Consider the following 14,894-nt stretch of genomic DNA (forward strand, 5'->3'; position numbering starts at 1 on the left):
TTCCTTTTTCTGAATCCTTGAAACAAAATAATGACTTTCTATGTGATGTTAAATCACTGTGGAGACTACAAGAAAGAGAAAGCAGAGTAATCTGAACTTGAGTAGCACACAGGGAGGGTTTTCTTCGTTTTTTTCCGAACCAGGTGGCTGTTGTGTGGGCGGCGGCATGCTGCTGTCAGCAGGCACACGCCATCAGCCAATTCAGCTCTGTGTCTCCACTCGACCACCATCCAGACCCTCATTCACTCATTAAAGCGGACACGCGTCCGGCAGCAGCCTCCGCCCTACCTGTCAAACTTAGTTGTGCAGAGACAAAAGTCCCCCCCCCCCCCAAATACTTCACAGTCTGAGGCTGACCGGCAAAACCGACCACCGTGGCTTCGTTCAGTCACTTTAAAAGGAATTCCTTGAGAAGTTTCCATGGAGTTTTGTTTTAATCAGGATTATGCGAGCAAAGGCAAAATATATACATTTTTGTGCATCACTCAAACTTGCGCACAGTCAAGGGAAAGTAAAGGAAAAGACACAGAAAAGTTGTTCCATCTCGATAAAAATGGCAATTTTTGTATTTTACATTCCTCCAGATAAACAAAACAGATTAATTTTCCGGCCTGTGAGTGTTGCATCATTGTAATGGTGCATGTGTAAAAACCCTCCGTTTTACGCACCAAAACATGAAGAGCTGCGTAAGGAGTTGCACGGTGGCAATCTACAGCGAGTAGACCTGCATGTTGGTGGTTTCTTGGACTCAGCTGTGACTAAAGGAATTTATGAAAATAAATAAGATGATATATCGTGCGTAAACTATGCGTAAAAGTGATTCTCTCAATAATTAAACCCCCACAAGCATTATCCAGACTGTTGCTTCATTATTCCCTTTCAGTTTGTGTTTACCAGACTTTATGACCACATGTTGCTACTGTCAGTTCAACCCCCCCCCCCCCCCCCCCCAACACACACACACACACACACACACACACACACACACACACACACACACACACACACACACACACACACACACACACACACACAGAAATAAGGCATGGCAAAGTAGTTCAATAGCATCTCGTTTTATTCTTGGACTAGAGTGTAGAAAATATGGTTATAAGACTTCTCATTTCCAACATCTGCTTAAGTGAAGAAGATATAGAGCTGGAAAGTAGAGACAATGCATCGCTATTGTACTCTGTTTGGACAATAGCTGCTTAAGTATTTGATCATTGTGACAACAAAATGCAATAACATGGTTTTACTGTTAAATAAGACACGTTGGTGCTCGAATATAACACGTCGGGAGTATCAAACTCCTTCTGGAAACTTCACAATCAAGAAGAGCCAGAGAATAATAGACTACACGTCTACATAGGCAGGAGGTATAGAAGCAACTTCGCATTATATAGACAAAATATATACAAAAGATGTGTACAAAACATCTATAAATCTCTTACATACAAAAATATCTTAATAAATTTAAAAAAAAAGCGTTTGACATAGAATTTCATAGAATAAATCCGCGACTTGGAAGCATTTTCTGAGAGGTTTACCAAAGGGTTGGTGTTGTGTGATTGGATTAGCATAGTTGAAAAAGCAACGTATTAAATAATGTTTTTTTATGTGCTGCCGGAGCGCATGAATCGCGTTTGTGTGTGGGTGTGTGTGTTTATCATGGACAAATGCACAGTGGCTGGGATTCCCACGCTGTCAGGAGACCCGACTTCCTTTTTTAAATCCTTTGGCGCTGATCTGTGGCCTGATTTCCCCTTCAGTGTTTCTTTCAGGCCTGGGGAGGACCGCGCGCCGAGGACGCACCGACCAAAACGCGTGTGCAGTGCATCTGGTTCTTGAGAACGCTCAGCCTCCTCCGGGGCCATCCCAAGCGCAGGACAACAGTAAATTAAGTTGATCCATCATATCTGAAAGAAAAGGGGAGGACAAGGTTTAGCCACTGTTCACGTGTCGCTGCGTTATAAATGTGTTTGGGGATCGTTGCATTTGTTCCTACCTCGCGTGGATGCTCAGAACCAGTTGGTGAAGTCCAGCAGCTCCTGCTCCTCCGGACTCAGGGGGTCGTACGATCCCTCATCCGACGAGTAGGAGGACACGGGTGACCCTGCCATGGAGTTCATGTCCGCGGAGTATCCCTGCGACATGGTGGGTGACAGGACGCCGGACTGGAACGCCGCGCTAACCGCGTCGTGCTCGTCCAGCAGCTGCTGCAGGGCCCGGATGTACTCCACCGCGGAGCGCAGCGTCTCCACCTTGCTCATCTTCTTGTTGGCGGCGCCGTTGGGGACGTGCTCGCGCAGGGTGGCAAAGCCGTTGTTGACCAGCTTGACCCGGTTGCGCTCGCGCTCGTTCCTGCGGGCCACCGCGTGCGGCTGCTGCTGCGGCAGCGTGTAGCCGAAGCCTGCAAAGTTGAGCCTCCGCTTGCAGCGCAGCAGCTCCGGGGACGAGGAGCGCTGCCTCTTGGGCTGCTTGGAGCCGGACTTCCCGCTGCTCTGGCTGCTGCTGCTCGGACTCAGCTGGATGCTCTGCGCCGCCGCCGAGAAGAAGCATGCAGAGGGCATCAGCTGCTGCTGGCTCACGCTAAGTTCCATTTTGGCAGTGAGGTCCATTCCCGGGATTAAAAAATAAAACACACACACAAAGTTTATAAAGAATCACAGAGTGTCCTGGCGGTGCGTCCCGCTCGTGCCGTTCACGTGGTGCGGCTGTGTGTCAGTGGAGGAGGGGGGCCAGTCCGCTCCGGCTGCTGCCTTGCGCGCTCCTCAAAGCTGCTCTGAGTCCTTGAAGAAGGACGCCACTGCTTTTCAACGCATTTGGAAGAGGCGCTGGCCACGCCCTCTTGTCGCGTGGATTCACCTTGGGCTCCTGCCCCGGTACCGGTGCGTTGCGCGCGCCGGACGCGTGCCACTTGAAGCACTAAACAAACAGTCAGTGGTGAGGTTTTTTTTCTCTCCCTTTTTTCTTTTTGTGCTTTCCCTGTCTATCACAAAGTGCAAAGAAGAGAGGTTTTAAAGAGGAGACGGTGAGCTTCACTGAGGAAAAACTTCATGTTTTCAAAATATTTGTGTTCATTCCGCATCTGGTTCAGTAATTACAACTTTTACGCACGCGTGTGCGTCCAGTTCTGCGTCTCCAGGGGAGGAAATTGTCGCTTCCTGCCTCTAATACTACTTTATCATAAAGTTTCTGACAGAAGTTTTGGATAAACTTAAATAAAGTTATAATAATTACGTTGAAATTCAATTTTAAAAGAAGATTTTAACATTTTAAACCTCAAAAATCAACGGGTGGAATAAAATTTGAATAGTTTAAACTTGTTTCACAGAGTCATTGAAGGGTTTAACTCAATAAATGTGATATGGAAGAGTGAATTTAACTTCATATATCACTGTTTTTGTCTTTTTATTGAGACGCGTTTTCCAGTGTAAATCAGCCGCGGCTGTTTGTCATTGCGGCTTTCGCGCTGTCTACTTTCATTGTTAACATTATCCAGACGCGCCAGAGCGCCGCTCATTTCACCGACTATTGTGCAAGCAGAGGACGAATTTTCCACTTTGATTAGCGCAGATCATCAGCCGCACAGGCGGAACGCAGAGGTGCAGATCGGAGGACGAGGAGGAGGAGGAGGGGGGTGGCTCTGAAAGAAAGTGGCTCGGAGGAGGCTTTGTGGATGATTTGATACACCCGATATGGTTACAGTAGCGCGGACGCGGGTGTTCTGTCGATTATTGTCGCTTCAGGGTGAGGGGAATAATCAAACACGTCTTTCAGCGGGGAACAAAAATGGCATCAAACTGCGAAACACTTGTCTTTGAATGATGTTTACGCAAGTGCGCAACAAGATGCGCAGAAACAGGTTAAATCAGAATTTCTCCAGGTTGGTGGTGATTTCAGTTGCTGTGAGGTCCGTCCCAAATATATAAGATAAGGAAACTGCAAGACTCTCCTCAGTGCGTGTGTTCCGCTATAAATTGGATTAAAATCTAAGTTCAGTTTTACGCACGAAGTTCACTCGGTCTGTGTTTACATCTTGCCGCACCCCCTCTCTGTGTGTATGTGTGTGCGCGCGTGCACGTGTGCGTGTATGTGTGTGTGGGTGTACTCACCCTAACCTCCTCTTTTTCTTTATTTCTGTGCGCGTGCGCCCATGCACGCGCGTCTTGTCAAGGGGATTGTAATAAATTGTGCAATTTTTCTGTCCTGGCAGTGGCATTCAAAATCAAGCTTGCATTGAGGAGCCCCCCCCACACACACACACACACACATCTATTAACCCCCACACCCCCACCCCAACCACCCCCAGCAAGAGAGTTTAGAAAAGAGGCGTGGGTTCTATTCAGCGTCCCCCGCGCCCCTTCACCACGGCCCGGCTTTCTCGGCTTTCTGAAACCTATCCACTGCCTGTCACTGCGCTTCCAGAGTCCAATTAGCGCTTTGTGCGGACTTTGTGTGCGCGCCTCCAGAGGCTGCCTGTGAGCGCGTGCACTTTACTCGAGGGGGCTTTCCAGTCAAAGCTGCCTGTAATAATTAATATGACATCTGGGCGCCCGAGTTCTCATTTAAACAACCCCCCCCCAACTTCTTTTCTGCATTTTTCTCTTTTCTTTGGAGAGCTCGCTGTCAGGGGAGATAATAAAACAAAACAAAAACTTTTAAAAAAGCGTCCACACTCATGTGAGGGTGGCGGATTATCATCCGATTTGTTTGTCATTAAAAACGGTTCTTAAACTTGGTTTTCATTGAAAGATGATTCTTTAATGACAGAAACTTTGACGTATTCAGCCTTAAAAAAGGAGAAAGACAAAAAGCTTCGAAAGGATCTGATTCATTGTTTCTGACTGTAAATTCTTGAATGTTCGAGTTAAAAAAAAACTTCTCGGATTAATACAAGAGAAAGTTTGAAATGATTAGTTTTCTGTAAAGGACTTCTGCTTTGTATGAGATTTGCTCGACAGAAGTTACAATTGAACAGCGTCCCCTTGAGGGCATAGATGGTTAATATAGCTGAGGGAGGTTGGGTGGATGGAAGCGCTGTTAATCTCAGAGGGCAATCCTTAAACAATCACATATAAAGAAAATTACACAAATGATAAATAAATGTGATTGTATGTTGATATTTTCACGTGTAAATTGTTTCCACTTCAGTCTTTATTTATAGTGAACATGAATGAATAAATATATAAATAGGTAGACAGAAAACATGGAAATAAGTGAATAGATAAATGCATTCACTATAAATTCATTTATCTATTCAATTGTATACTTTTTCCACACACTCGTCTATAGATTTCTTTATTGTTTTATTCTTTCTTTTCACTCACTCACTCACTCGCTTAAGAATCCTTTTAGTTCACACATTTCTGCCATCATACTTTTACACTTCGTTTTAGTGAATCGTTCAACATTTAAAATGGAGAAAATTGGGGGGAGGGGATACAAGGGTTGAAGAATTGATACCTCAGTTAAAATCTTTAGATACAGAAAAATGTACTCCTTAAGTAAATGCGTCAAACTTTCGTCAAACAAAGAACACAGAAACGTAAAACTAACTTTATAAACGTTTGCATGCATATACGCTCTTTCACCGCCAGATATCGCTGTTTTACTCGCTGATCAATGAAACGACCTCGATCATTTATCATCATACTTCAACAAATCAAATAGCCATTTATATCACTCATGCACTTTAATTCAAACGAAGATGAAATCACACAGATTTTCTTTTATATGAACTCGACAAGTTTTGAACTTTGCGAAGCTCCTTTTAGTCTTCACCGGGTTTCCGTACTTTTAGGTCACGTGGTTTTGTTTACCATGAGGAGACGCATGTAACACAGTTAGCTTTAATTTAGCCTCAACATAGACGTTTGCGGGCTTTACAGTTGATATAAAGAGTCACGTCCTGAATACTGGTTTTATAATGAGGACGCGGACTTCATCTTTGAGACTATTTAGGTCTGGCTGCGGTTAATTTAAGTTTTTTTTTTCTGGAGAATTTGTAGAAGATAAGTTAGCTACAGAGAAGCTAACTGTTTATCATGATATGAAATCTGGTCTGAAGAGGCTGGAAGGATCAATCGGATTTAAACTGTTATTATATTTCTATGTATTGATCTATTAGCTATGCGGTCTGTAAACTACGTCCAGAGGGTGAGTTTGGACTTTACAGGGACTTTGTTTCCTCACGCCATCTGTTTGGGAGACGCAGACAACGACTCGGTAATCAACTTTATTCCGTTTTTAAACCGAATAATTAATAAATAATCCACTTTACTTTGCTTTTACACCGAATAATGAGGAATTAAACTACTTTATTTAGCTTTTATACTGAACAATCAAGAAATAATTTACTCTATTCACCTTTTAAACAGGATAATCAAAAACAATACATTTATACCGTTTTTAACCGAATAATCAATAAATAATCTTTATTTCAGCTTTTATATGGAATAATCGGCATTTAATCCGCTTTATTCAGGTTTATAACCAAATAATCAACTTTATTCATATTTCAAACTGATCAATAAATAAGTAATCCGTTTTTAAACCGGTTAATACGTAGATCATCAACCTTATTCAGTTTTCAAATTGACTAATCCTTAAATAATCCACTTTAATCAGCTTTAATCAATGAACGACATTCACTTTTCAAAGCGATTCATCAGTAATAGGTTTTTTAACAAATCAACCCTGTCATAATTTGCACATTAAAATGTTGCAACAATTTCTTATCTCTTTCGACTTTATTTAGTTTTCTGCTTTATCCACCCATTCTAATAATTTACAAATGTGGTTGTCTTTCTGTATTTGTTTTGCTCGCCATTCAGTTTTCACATGAGCTCAGTTTACCTCACAAATGAGGTCCAACACCTCAAAAAACAAACAAACATCAGAGTCTGAGTCATGATTGTAATTTCAGATGATTTTGAAGTTTGTGTATGAAGAGTTTACGAGCCGTCTGTTTCTAATGCAGCTGAACGAGCTGGTTGTCGGAGACACGAGTGGAAAACTGCTCATCTACAAGAATGACGACTCCAAACCCTGGATCACGCGGAGCTGCGCGGGCATGGTGAGCACACACACCAGAAAACATCTGCTTTCATAGAGTCAGTCCCAGAATATAATCTGTTCTTGTTTTCCAGCTGACGTGTGTTGCAGTTGGAGACGTCTGCAACAAAGGAAAGGTGAGAAAAGATCAGTAAAGAGCAGCCGATCCTGTGCTGAAGGTGTTGAAGTGATCTTCTAAAACGTTTTCTGTCAGAACTTTGTGGTGGCTGTGGGAGCAGAAGGCTGGTTCCACCTGTTCGACCTGACGGCCACGTCTGCAAACAAGGCGGAGTCGTCCAGCCAGCACGAGTCGCTGCCGCCTGAGGACCAGAGGCCCTTCTTCACCCAGCACATCCCGGCCAACACCAAGGTCATCCTCATCAGCGACATCGGTAAACTCAAGTCCCCCGCGTTTGAGTCTGTGTGGACTCGCCTTGGTTTTATATTGCTTATACCAGACGTCTGCGACCTGCGGGTCAAAGACTGAATCCACTGCAGTAAGTGGAAAATGGAATAAAACATGTTTCAAATTGGAGTCCTGAGACTTTTCTCCTACCGTCAGTCTCTGGCGTCTGAAACTCAGCAGGTTTCTCTTGTCGTCTGCAGACGGAGACGGACGCTGCGAGCTGGTGGTGGGCTACACCGACCGCGTGGTGCGAGCTTTCCGCTGGGAGGAGCCGTCCGACGCGTCAGAGGTCGGATCGGGACAACTGATCCTGCTGAAGAAGTGGCTCCTGGAGGGACAGGTGAGAGAGAGAGGGAAGGTGACAGCTTCACTCAGCCATCATGCAAAAGGAGAAAACATTGAGGCTTTTTAAAATGTTTATTTTAATGTCTTGACTTTTCATATTTACAGAAAAGAAAAAAGAATTAACCTGAACTTTTCAGTGAAACTACCTGCTGCTTCTGAACCCGAAAGCTGGTTTCTCTATTATTCTCCAGATATTTTTGGATGTTTTGGTCCAAAGAGAAACATTAATTTGTATTTAAGTCTCTAAATCAATTCAACAACAACCTCATCAGTCATTAAACGTTTTTTCAGTCAATTTTCTTTTTATATCTTTTATACACTTCACTTGTTTTTTTTGTTTGTTTTTGTTTTGCTCAAGCTGCTCTTGTATTTTATTTATATTTTCATGCTTCCTATCATTTCAGTCTCATTTCATCATTCTTTTTGTCTCACATTTTCAATTGGCAGCATTTAGACATATTATCAGTTTCTATTAAGTCATTTTACTCATTTATTTTCATTTTGCATCCAGTGACATTTTTTGCTTTCATTTTGAAAACCTTTCAAGTCCCTGTATTTACTTGTTTTTATACATTTACCTGTCTCTTTTAAGCCTCTCTTGTACTTTGAGCCATTTTGATGCTTCATGTAATTTTTCTTTTATTCCATTATATTATTTTTATGTCTCGTATAGTCATTTGCCATCATTTGTAGATATTCTATATGTCTTTCAGTTCATTTTGGTACATTCTTCTTCTTCTTTTCCACAAATTTTATGCATTTTTAGTTACTGTATATTTTTTATACATTTTGTTTGTGTGTTTCAGATTGCACTTGAAGCTTTCTTATATTTTTAAAGATTTTTGGCTTTCATAGTGCTTTTGATCAACTTCTGAATGAAACGCATCAAATATTGTTTATATGTCAGCACCGTGCACTGCCCTCTAGTGGATGTATTGATTAACCACAACAACAAAAACAAATGAAGCATATTTGAGCTTTTAAGAGGTGAAATGATCATCAGCGTTACTGCCGCTGTCAGTGGTCTTAATGTTTCGGTTCACCAGTGTTTGTGTAATGGACTTCATTGATTCCGCAGGTGGACAGTCTGTCGGTGAACCCGGGTGTGGAGGGTTTACCGGAGCTCATGGTGTCTCAGCCCGGCTGTGGCTACGCCATCCTGCTCTGCTCCTGGACCCAGCAGGACTCCAACGGTTCCGAAGACGAGGCCCCCGCTACACCCGGGAGGTAGAAAAACTCTTCATCGCTGTCGTTAGTTTTAGAGTGACTGAAAGAAACACGGCCGATTTATTCGTTTTGCTCTTATTGCTCACAGCGAGGGGCCTTCCAGAGATGTAGTTCTCCATCCGACCACCGGGCGGATACACAACAAGAACGTTTCCACTCACCTCATCGGCAGCATAAGCAAAGGTTCGAAACAGCCTGAGCTTTTTATTGAAGGAGCTGAAATCCATCAGCGATACAATGGAGTGACGGCGTGTTCGCTGAAGCTCCTGAAAAGTCTTAAAAAAACAGTTAACACTACCTTTTTTAATAGTTTGAGTTCATTTGATTGTGGTTGGAGCTTTCTTATCTGATCTCTACTGATTTGACCAGGTTCGAAGGAGGAGTCCTCTAAATGCGGACTGTTTGCGCTCTGCACGTTAGACGGTGAGATGATTATTTGAACTTTTTCATCTTTTTACAGCACAGAATGTGAGCGTACGTTTGTCACAGTCAGACGGAATCTGATTTAATCCATGAATATAAAGTCAAATATTTGTATATGTGTATCGTAAGTGACTCAATACAGGAACTTGTGGTGCAAATTGGTATTACAAGCTTGAAAACGTGTTTACTAAATAAACCAGCAGAACATCACAAAATTGTCATTAGATGACTTTTTTTCTCACTTTCGGTTTATCTTCTCTCTATAAAGTAAATGAATCATATTTTTAAGGTTTTTAAAGCATTTCTTTCTTCATTAAATTTGTTCAAACTAGTAAAAATGAGAGTTCATTAGGTGAGTGGCCAAAGCCTTTTTGATCACACATCACTGTGTATAAACCAAAAGCTTCAGACGTTGTGGTTTTAACTGTTGAACCTGCTGCTTCTTTGAGTGACTCACTACACCCTCTTGTGTTGCAAACTGGCACTGCAAGAGTGAACGGGGCCGATGCCAGTTGGAAAGCTTGTTCAGTTTGGTCACTTTACCAGAAAATAAAAATGTCATATGTCATTATTGATTGTTTAAGGTTATACCGGCTGAGTATTTAAAGTTATATCAATTTACATTAAACTGAAATATTATATATTGTAGCTTTAACGTGCAAAAATCCATTATTTGGTTTAAACTAGTGAAATTCGAGCTGCTTGTTTAAGTGAGTTGATGTTGTCGGTATGGCATCAATTCAGCACGAAGAGCCGGTGGTGTGTTGGTAAACTCCTCTGAAGAAGAAGAAGAAGTGTGGACGCTGATAACCGTCAGCAGCTCTGGGAGCAGCAGGAGCGAGCATCAATATTTAAAGCAGCGAGGATCCGGTGGGATTATCACCAGAAGGCTTCCGGTTCGCTCTCGCCTCTCCCTGCACCCCCGGCATGCCGACACCGATTAGGAAAAATCATTTTACTGTCAGCAAACAGCAGGAGGAATCACTACAGGTGGCGCCGTGGAGCGGCAGGCAGCGCTGCTCGCTTCCAACAAGAAGGTCACGAGTCTGAATCCAGCCTCGGCTTAGTCAGGGTGGAGTTCACATGTTCTCCCTGCGCGAGTTTCTGGTTCTGTGCCTTCCTGCTAAAATCCATATACATTGTTGGTGCAGGCAGGCTGGCACACGTCCTGTTTCCCACGACGCCACCGAGGATGTTGCAGGAAGAGGGGATGGACTATAGCGACATACTGTGTTGACGGTTTGTAGATTGAGCTCTAAGTGCAGACCTGCCTGGTTTTCCTGCTGCAGGCACCCTGAAGCTGATGAACAGCTCGGAGCAGCTGCTCTGGTCTGTTCAGGTGGACCATCAGCTCTTCGCTCTGCAGAAGCTCGACGTCACCGTGAGTCTCCGTCACTGGACGGGACTGCGTCTTCGCCCAGGAATTCAAACGTGTATTAAAGGAGAAAAACGTCGATCGGTTCTTCATCGCGACTTCCTGTTTGCCTGCAGGGGGACGGCAGAGAGGAGGTGGTGGCCTGCGCCTGGGACGGCCAAACCTACATCATCGACCACAACCGCACCGTGGTTCGATTCCAGTTCGACGAGAACGTCAACGCCTTCTGCGCCGGTGAGGAACCTCGCATCCATCCATCCATCCATCCATCCATCCACCATCTATCTGTGAAACATGCATCCATCCATCCATCATCTATCTGTGAAACATGCATCCATCCATCCATCATCTAATCATTTATGCACCGAGCCTCTTTTCCTTTTCACTCATTCACACCGTCACTCTCACCACTCCTCAGTTAACTCGTTCACGCGCTGTCCGCCCGTCGTCGCCACGTCGTCTCCAGTTTGTCTTTTCCGTCTGGATCTCACCTCAGAGCAGGCGGCCCGTCGGAGGCCGATACGTCTTCCTGACGGTGTTGTCGTCCCTCTTTAATCTGCTGTGGGAGTGAGTGGTTTGGCAGCTCAGGAGAAACATTCATCAGACGATCAGGAAGATGACGTCACATCAGAAGGATGTGCAGGTTTCACCATCCAGCGCTCAGTCAGCAAACCCAGTGAATCCTCTGAGTTCAATCCTCACATCACCAGAATAATGAGTTAAAGCTGATTGAACTTCTTCTGCTGCGCTCGGTATTGAAGTCACATTCAATGTTCTTATTGGACAGAAAACTTTGTCTGGAATTAGACAGTTATACTTTAGGTGAGTCAAAATCCACCTTCGATAGAAAGAATATTGAAACCTAACTTCATGTTTCTCATGACCTTTTTATTAATTGGATTTTTATTACCATAATGTGCATTAAATCTATAAGTCTCCTCGAAAACCATTTTTTGAAGTATTTTAATTTAATGATAATTTTCTTTCCTGGTTAAAAGAAATGAACACCTTGAAAAATAATATATTTGGAGATATCGTATCGTATATGTTACACTGTTTTAATTAATTTATTGGAAAAAAACAAAAATATTCTAAAACATTTTCATCCAATTGAATGTGATCATTATTGCACTTAAATGTTATAAAACAAAATTCTGCTTTTTTGTTTATATGTTATGAGTGTTGAAATGGCTGATTTGTTGAATTAGTTCAAATAGAAGCAACATTCCATTCAAAGTATTTTGACTTTACATGTTATGAGTGCTGGAAAAATTTAAAAAAACAAATGAACTTTCAATGATATTCAAATTTTTGATGCATTTATAAATAAAAACGAATAATGGAGTTGCACACTCCATTTCCACAAGGGGGCGGCCTCGACCCTCAGTCCCTCCTTTCTCTTCACCCTGCTTTCTGTGATCATCTCAGATGTTTGTAAAGTGTTTGAAGAAGCCACAGTTTGTCTGAGGGAGATTATATGATGTTTGATTAAAAAAACAACAGAGATTTTGTTAGATGTTTGTTTGTTTGTTGGTTCATACAGTCAGACCGTCCCACCCTGTCCACTTTCCACTTTCCCCTTCCCCGCCTGCTCCGGGTGGGTTTTCATGCTTTGTGGGATAGTTTGAGTGACGCGTTGGTGGTTGTCTGCAGGGCAGTACACGTGTAAGGAGGGCAGGAACAGCCCCTGCCTGGTCTACGTGAGCTTCAACCACAAAATCCACATCTACTGGAAGGTGGAGCTGGAGCGGATGGAGTCCACCAACCTGCTGGGGGTGCTGGAGAAGAAGCCCGGGTTCAGAGAGCTGCTGACGGCGCTGGGAGTCGGTGAGTGGGCCGCTAATGACGCTCGCTCCTACCGGAGCTTCCTCCCCCTTTTGTGGCCATAATTGAATAAAGAGAGCGACGACGCTCCGGCGGTAACAAGCTGACTGACCTGAATCCTGATGAGAGAAACGATCCCGCGGTGACAGATTTCACCGCTAACAAGATCCCGCCCGCCGACAGCTTCACTGTTAAAGCAATACTTTGACATTTTCACAATTGTGCTCATGCACTTGGTGGAAGGGAGAGGATCAGTACAGAGGGCGAGGCGCTGCTTTTCCCTTTAAATTAACTGTATAGATGCAAAGTGATGTCATTTTCCCTTCCATAACAACTGTTAAATCTGAACTAGTGTCTGAACCAAAACAGAAAAAGTGAAGTGTTTGAAGGCACTGCCATCTCACTAGAGGACCACTGAAGAGATCAAACTGTAAATCTGTATAATAACATAAAACTGATAACAGTGAGTGCAGGTTATTTTCCTTATTCTTAAATATCGAGCAATTATAGTCATGTTTTCTTCATATTTACCAAAGGGAGAATAATCCGTTTTATTTATTAGCGTCTTTCACGACACCCAGGGTCACTGTACACATTGAACATGTTAAGATACACTTAAAAACCTGTAAAAAAAAAAAAAAAAAACAACATTAAAACATTCAGGGGTTTGATGAGTTGTAAAGGATTTTATCTGAATCACACAGATAAAAAAACCAAAACATGTTATTCTTCTTCTTCTACGATTAAACTGAATAGAGTGGAGGAAACACTAAAGAATAATAAGTAAGTCACATTATGTTTTTAACCATCCAGTCACAGGCCAGTAAATCAGAGGTTGGGTCCAAAAGGAGCTTGAGGGGCGTTCAGGTCCAGGTTAGAGCGTAGGTCACCTGTGTTTTGGTCTTTGCTATCAAAGTAACTCAAAGTGTTTAATGTCTTGGCTGCATCCTTCACTGCGACAGATGCGATTGGGAGAAGAGGTCAGGATGGAAATTCTTCTGTTTTCTCTGTAAATAAACTGCGTCTGTCAGCCAGCCGAGCTGGAGAGTATTTATAGAGTAGAGTAGTCCACACAGACTCTTCTTTTCTTTGTGTCTGTGCCGTCCAGATTTCCTCCAAACCCCCTAATAAAACAAAAACAACAAGGATTAATGATTATGAACGGTGGTTGGATGCACACGATTGTTTATTTCCTGTTAATTTCCTCTGCTAATGGCCCTCCGCCGCCGCGTTTTTCCATCAGCATGCATAGTCTCGCAGGGAAATAAAATAGAAATGAGTCCGGTGCTGCTCGCTCTGCACGGCCCAGCGAGCTGTCAGGGCGCTTCACGTCACAAAGAGGGAAGCAGCTTTAAAGGGGAGGAAGAGGGTGACACACAAAAGCATGATCCACAGGAGCAGCCGGAGCGTCGCCCTGCTGCTTCCTGTTCACCAGTCAACCTTAGTTTTCACTGGGAAGCATACGAAACGTTCCTTCTTCTATCAACTCCTGGTGAAATCCACATGTTTAGGTGCACCAACCCGGACGTTAAATGGAATAAAGTACACGCTGTTCTCCATGTCTGAGCGATGTTCGCTGCCTCACCATGACCCGTTGGAAATGTCAGCAGCGCTCAGGCTCCTCCCCCCTCCCGCTGCGCCTCCACTTTCATATACATCCTCCGACACCGTCGACCCTCCAAGCACGGCGTGGGAAGCTTCCCAGAGACGAGACGCCACTCCTACGTAGAGATTTCTAGCCTGTGACGGAGGAATTGAAGCGTGAGCTGGTTGTTAGAGGTAGAGGAGAGCAGCGCGAGGTGAGCAGTGTTTTCTTTACCTGGAGACGGTGTTGTGCTCCTACAGACATGAATTCACTCGAGTTATTCACGGAGAAACAGCTGTCGAATCTATTGATCGCTTTTTGTGTTGTTTCTCAGTTTTAACAAATTTTCACGTAAAAGACGCCAACCTAAAACGTTGAGCAGTCGGTTTCAGTGAGAAAATGATCCAGTTCCCACGTTAACTGGTGTTTATATTTGGACTCGATGAAGTGTTATCTTTGAGTTTCCCCTGTCAGCATTAACCCCCCCCCCCCTTGTTTTTTGCCCCCACAGATGCTGAGGATTCGGCTGCAGTCCGAGCGCTGGTCGCAGACGTTCTCTACAAGGATGCCCACATGTAGCACGGCGACACATTTCACCGCATCCCCCCTCCCCTGGCTGTGAACACTCTGCTAATAAACAGTGACCGACCGAC

At 43.6% G+C, this 14,894-nt stretch overlaps 2 protein-coding genes across 5 annotated transcripts; one reads left to right on the forward strand and one right to left on the reverse strand.

Moving 5' to 3' along the window:
- Positions 1–1,059: 1,059 nt before the first annotated feature.
- Positions 1,060–2,789, reverse strand: ascl1a (achaete-scute family bHLH transcription factor 1a). The gene is made up of 2 exons (XM_080491617.1): positions 2,006–2,789; positions 1,060–1,916 (listed from the first exon to the last, which is right to left on the reverse strand). Exon 1 carries the CDS (start codon positions 2,616–2,618, stop codon positions 2,019–2,021), a length of 600 nt encoding a protein of 199 aa, XP_080347743.1. The 5' UTR covers positions 2,619–2,789; the 3' UTR covers positions 1,060–1,916; positions 2,006–2,018.
- Positions 2,790–5,598: 2,809 nt separating this feature from the next.
- Positions 5,599–14,894, forward strand: itfg2 (integrin alpha FG-GAP repeat containing 2). Of its 4 annotated transcripts, none has more exons than XR_013936496.1 (13): positions 5,802–6,228; positions 6,983–7,078; positions 7,152–7,193; positions 7,271–7,448; positions 7,663–7,802; positions 8,886–9,034; positions 9,123–9,217; positions 9,404–9,457; positions 10,747–10,838; positions 10,949–11,066; positions 12,486–12,659; positions 14,168–14,455; positions 14,753–14,892. XR_013936496.1 is itself a non-coding variant. In XM_080492296.1 (13 exons), exons 2-13 carry the CDS (start codon positions 6,133–6,135, stop codon positions 14,818–14,820), a joined length of 1,302 nt encoding a protein of 433 aa, XP_080348422.1. In that variant the 5' UTR covers positions 5,802–5,964; positions 6,131–6,132; the 3' UTR covers positions 14,821–14,894. The 4 variants fall into 4 exon arrangements, 2 of the variants coding, with proteins under 2 accessions (XP_080348421.1, XP_080348422.1); XM_080492296.1 differs by lacking the exon at positions 14,168–14,455 and having other exon boundaries at positions 5,802–5,964; positions 6,131–6,228; positions 14,753–14,894; XR_013936497.1 differs by having other exon boundaries at positions 6,007–6,159.

Source organism: Lipophrys pholis (assembly GCF_963383615.2).
Source record: "Lipophrys pholis genome assembly, chromosome: 22".
Lineage (NCBI taxonomy): Eukaryota > Metazoa > Chordata > Actinopteri > Blenniiformes > Blenniidae > Lipophrys > Lipophrys pholis.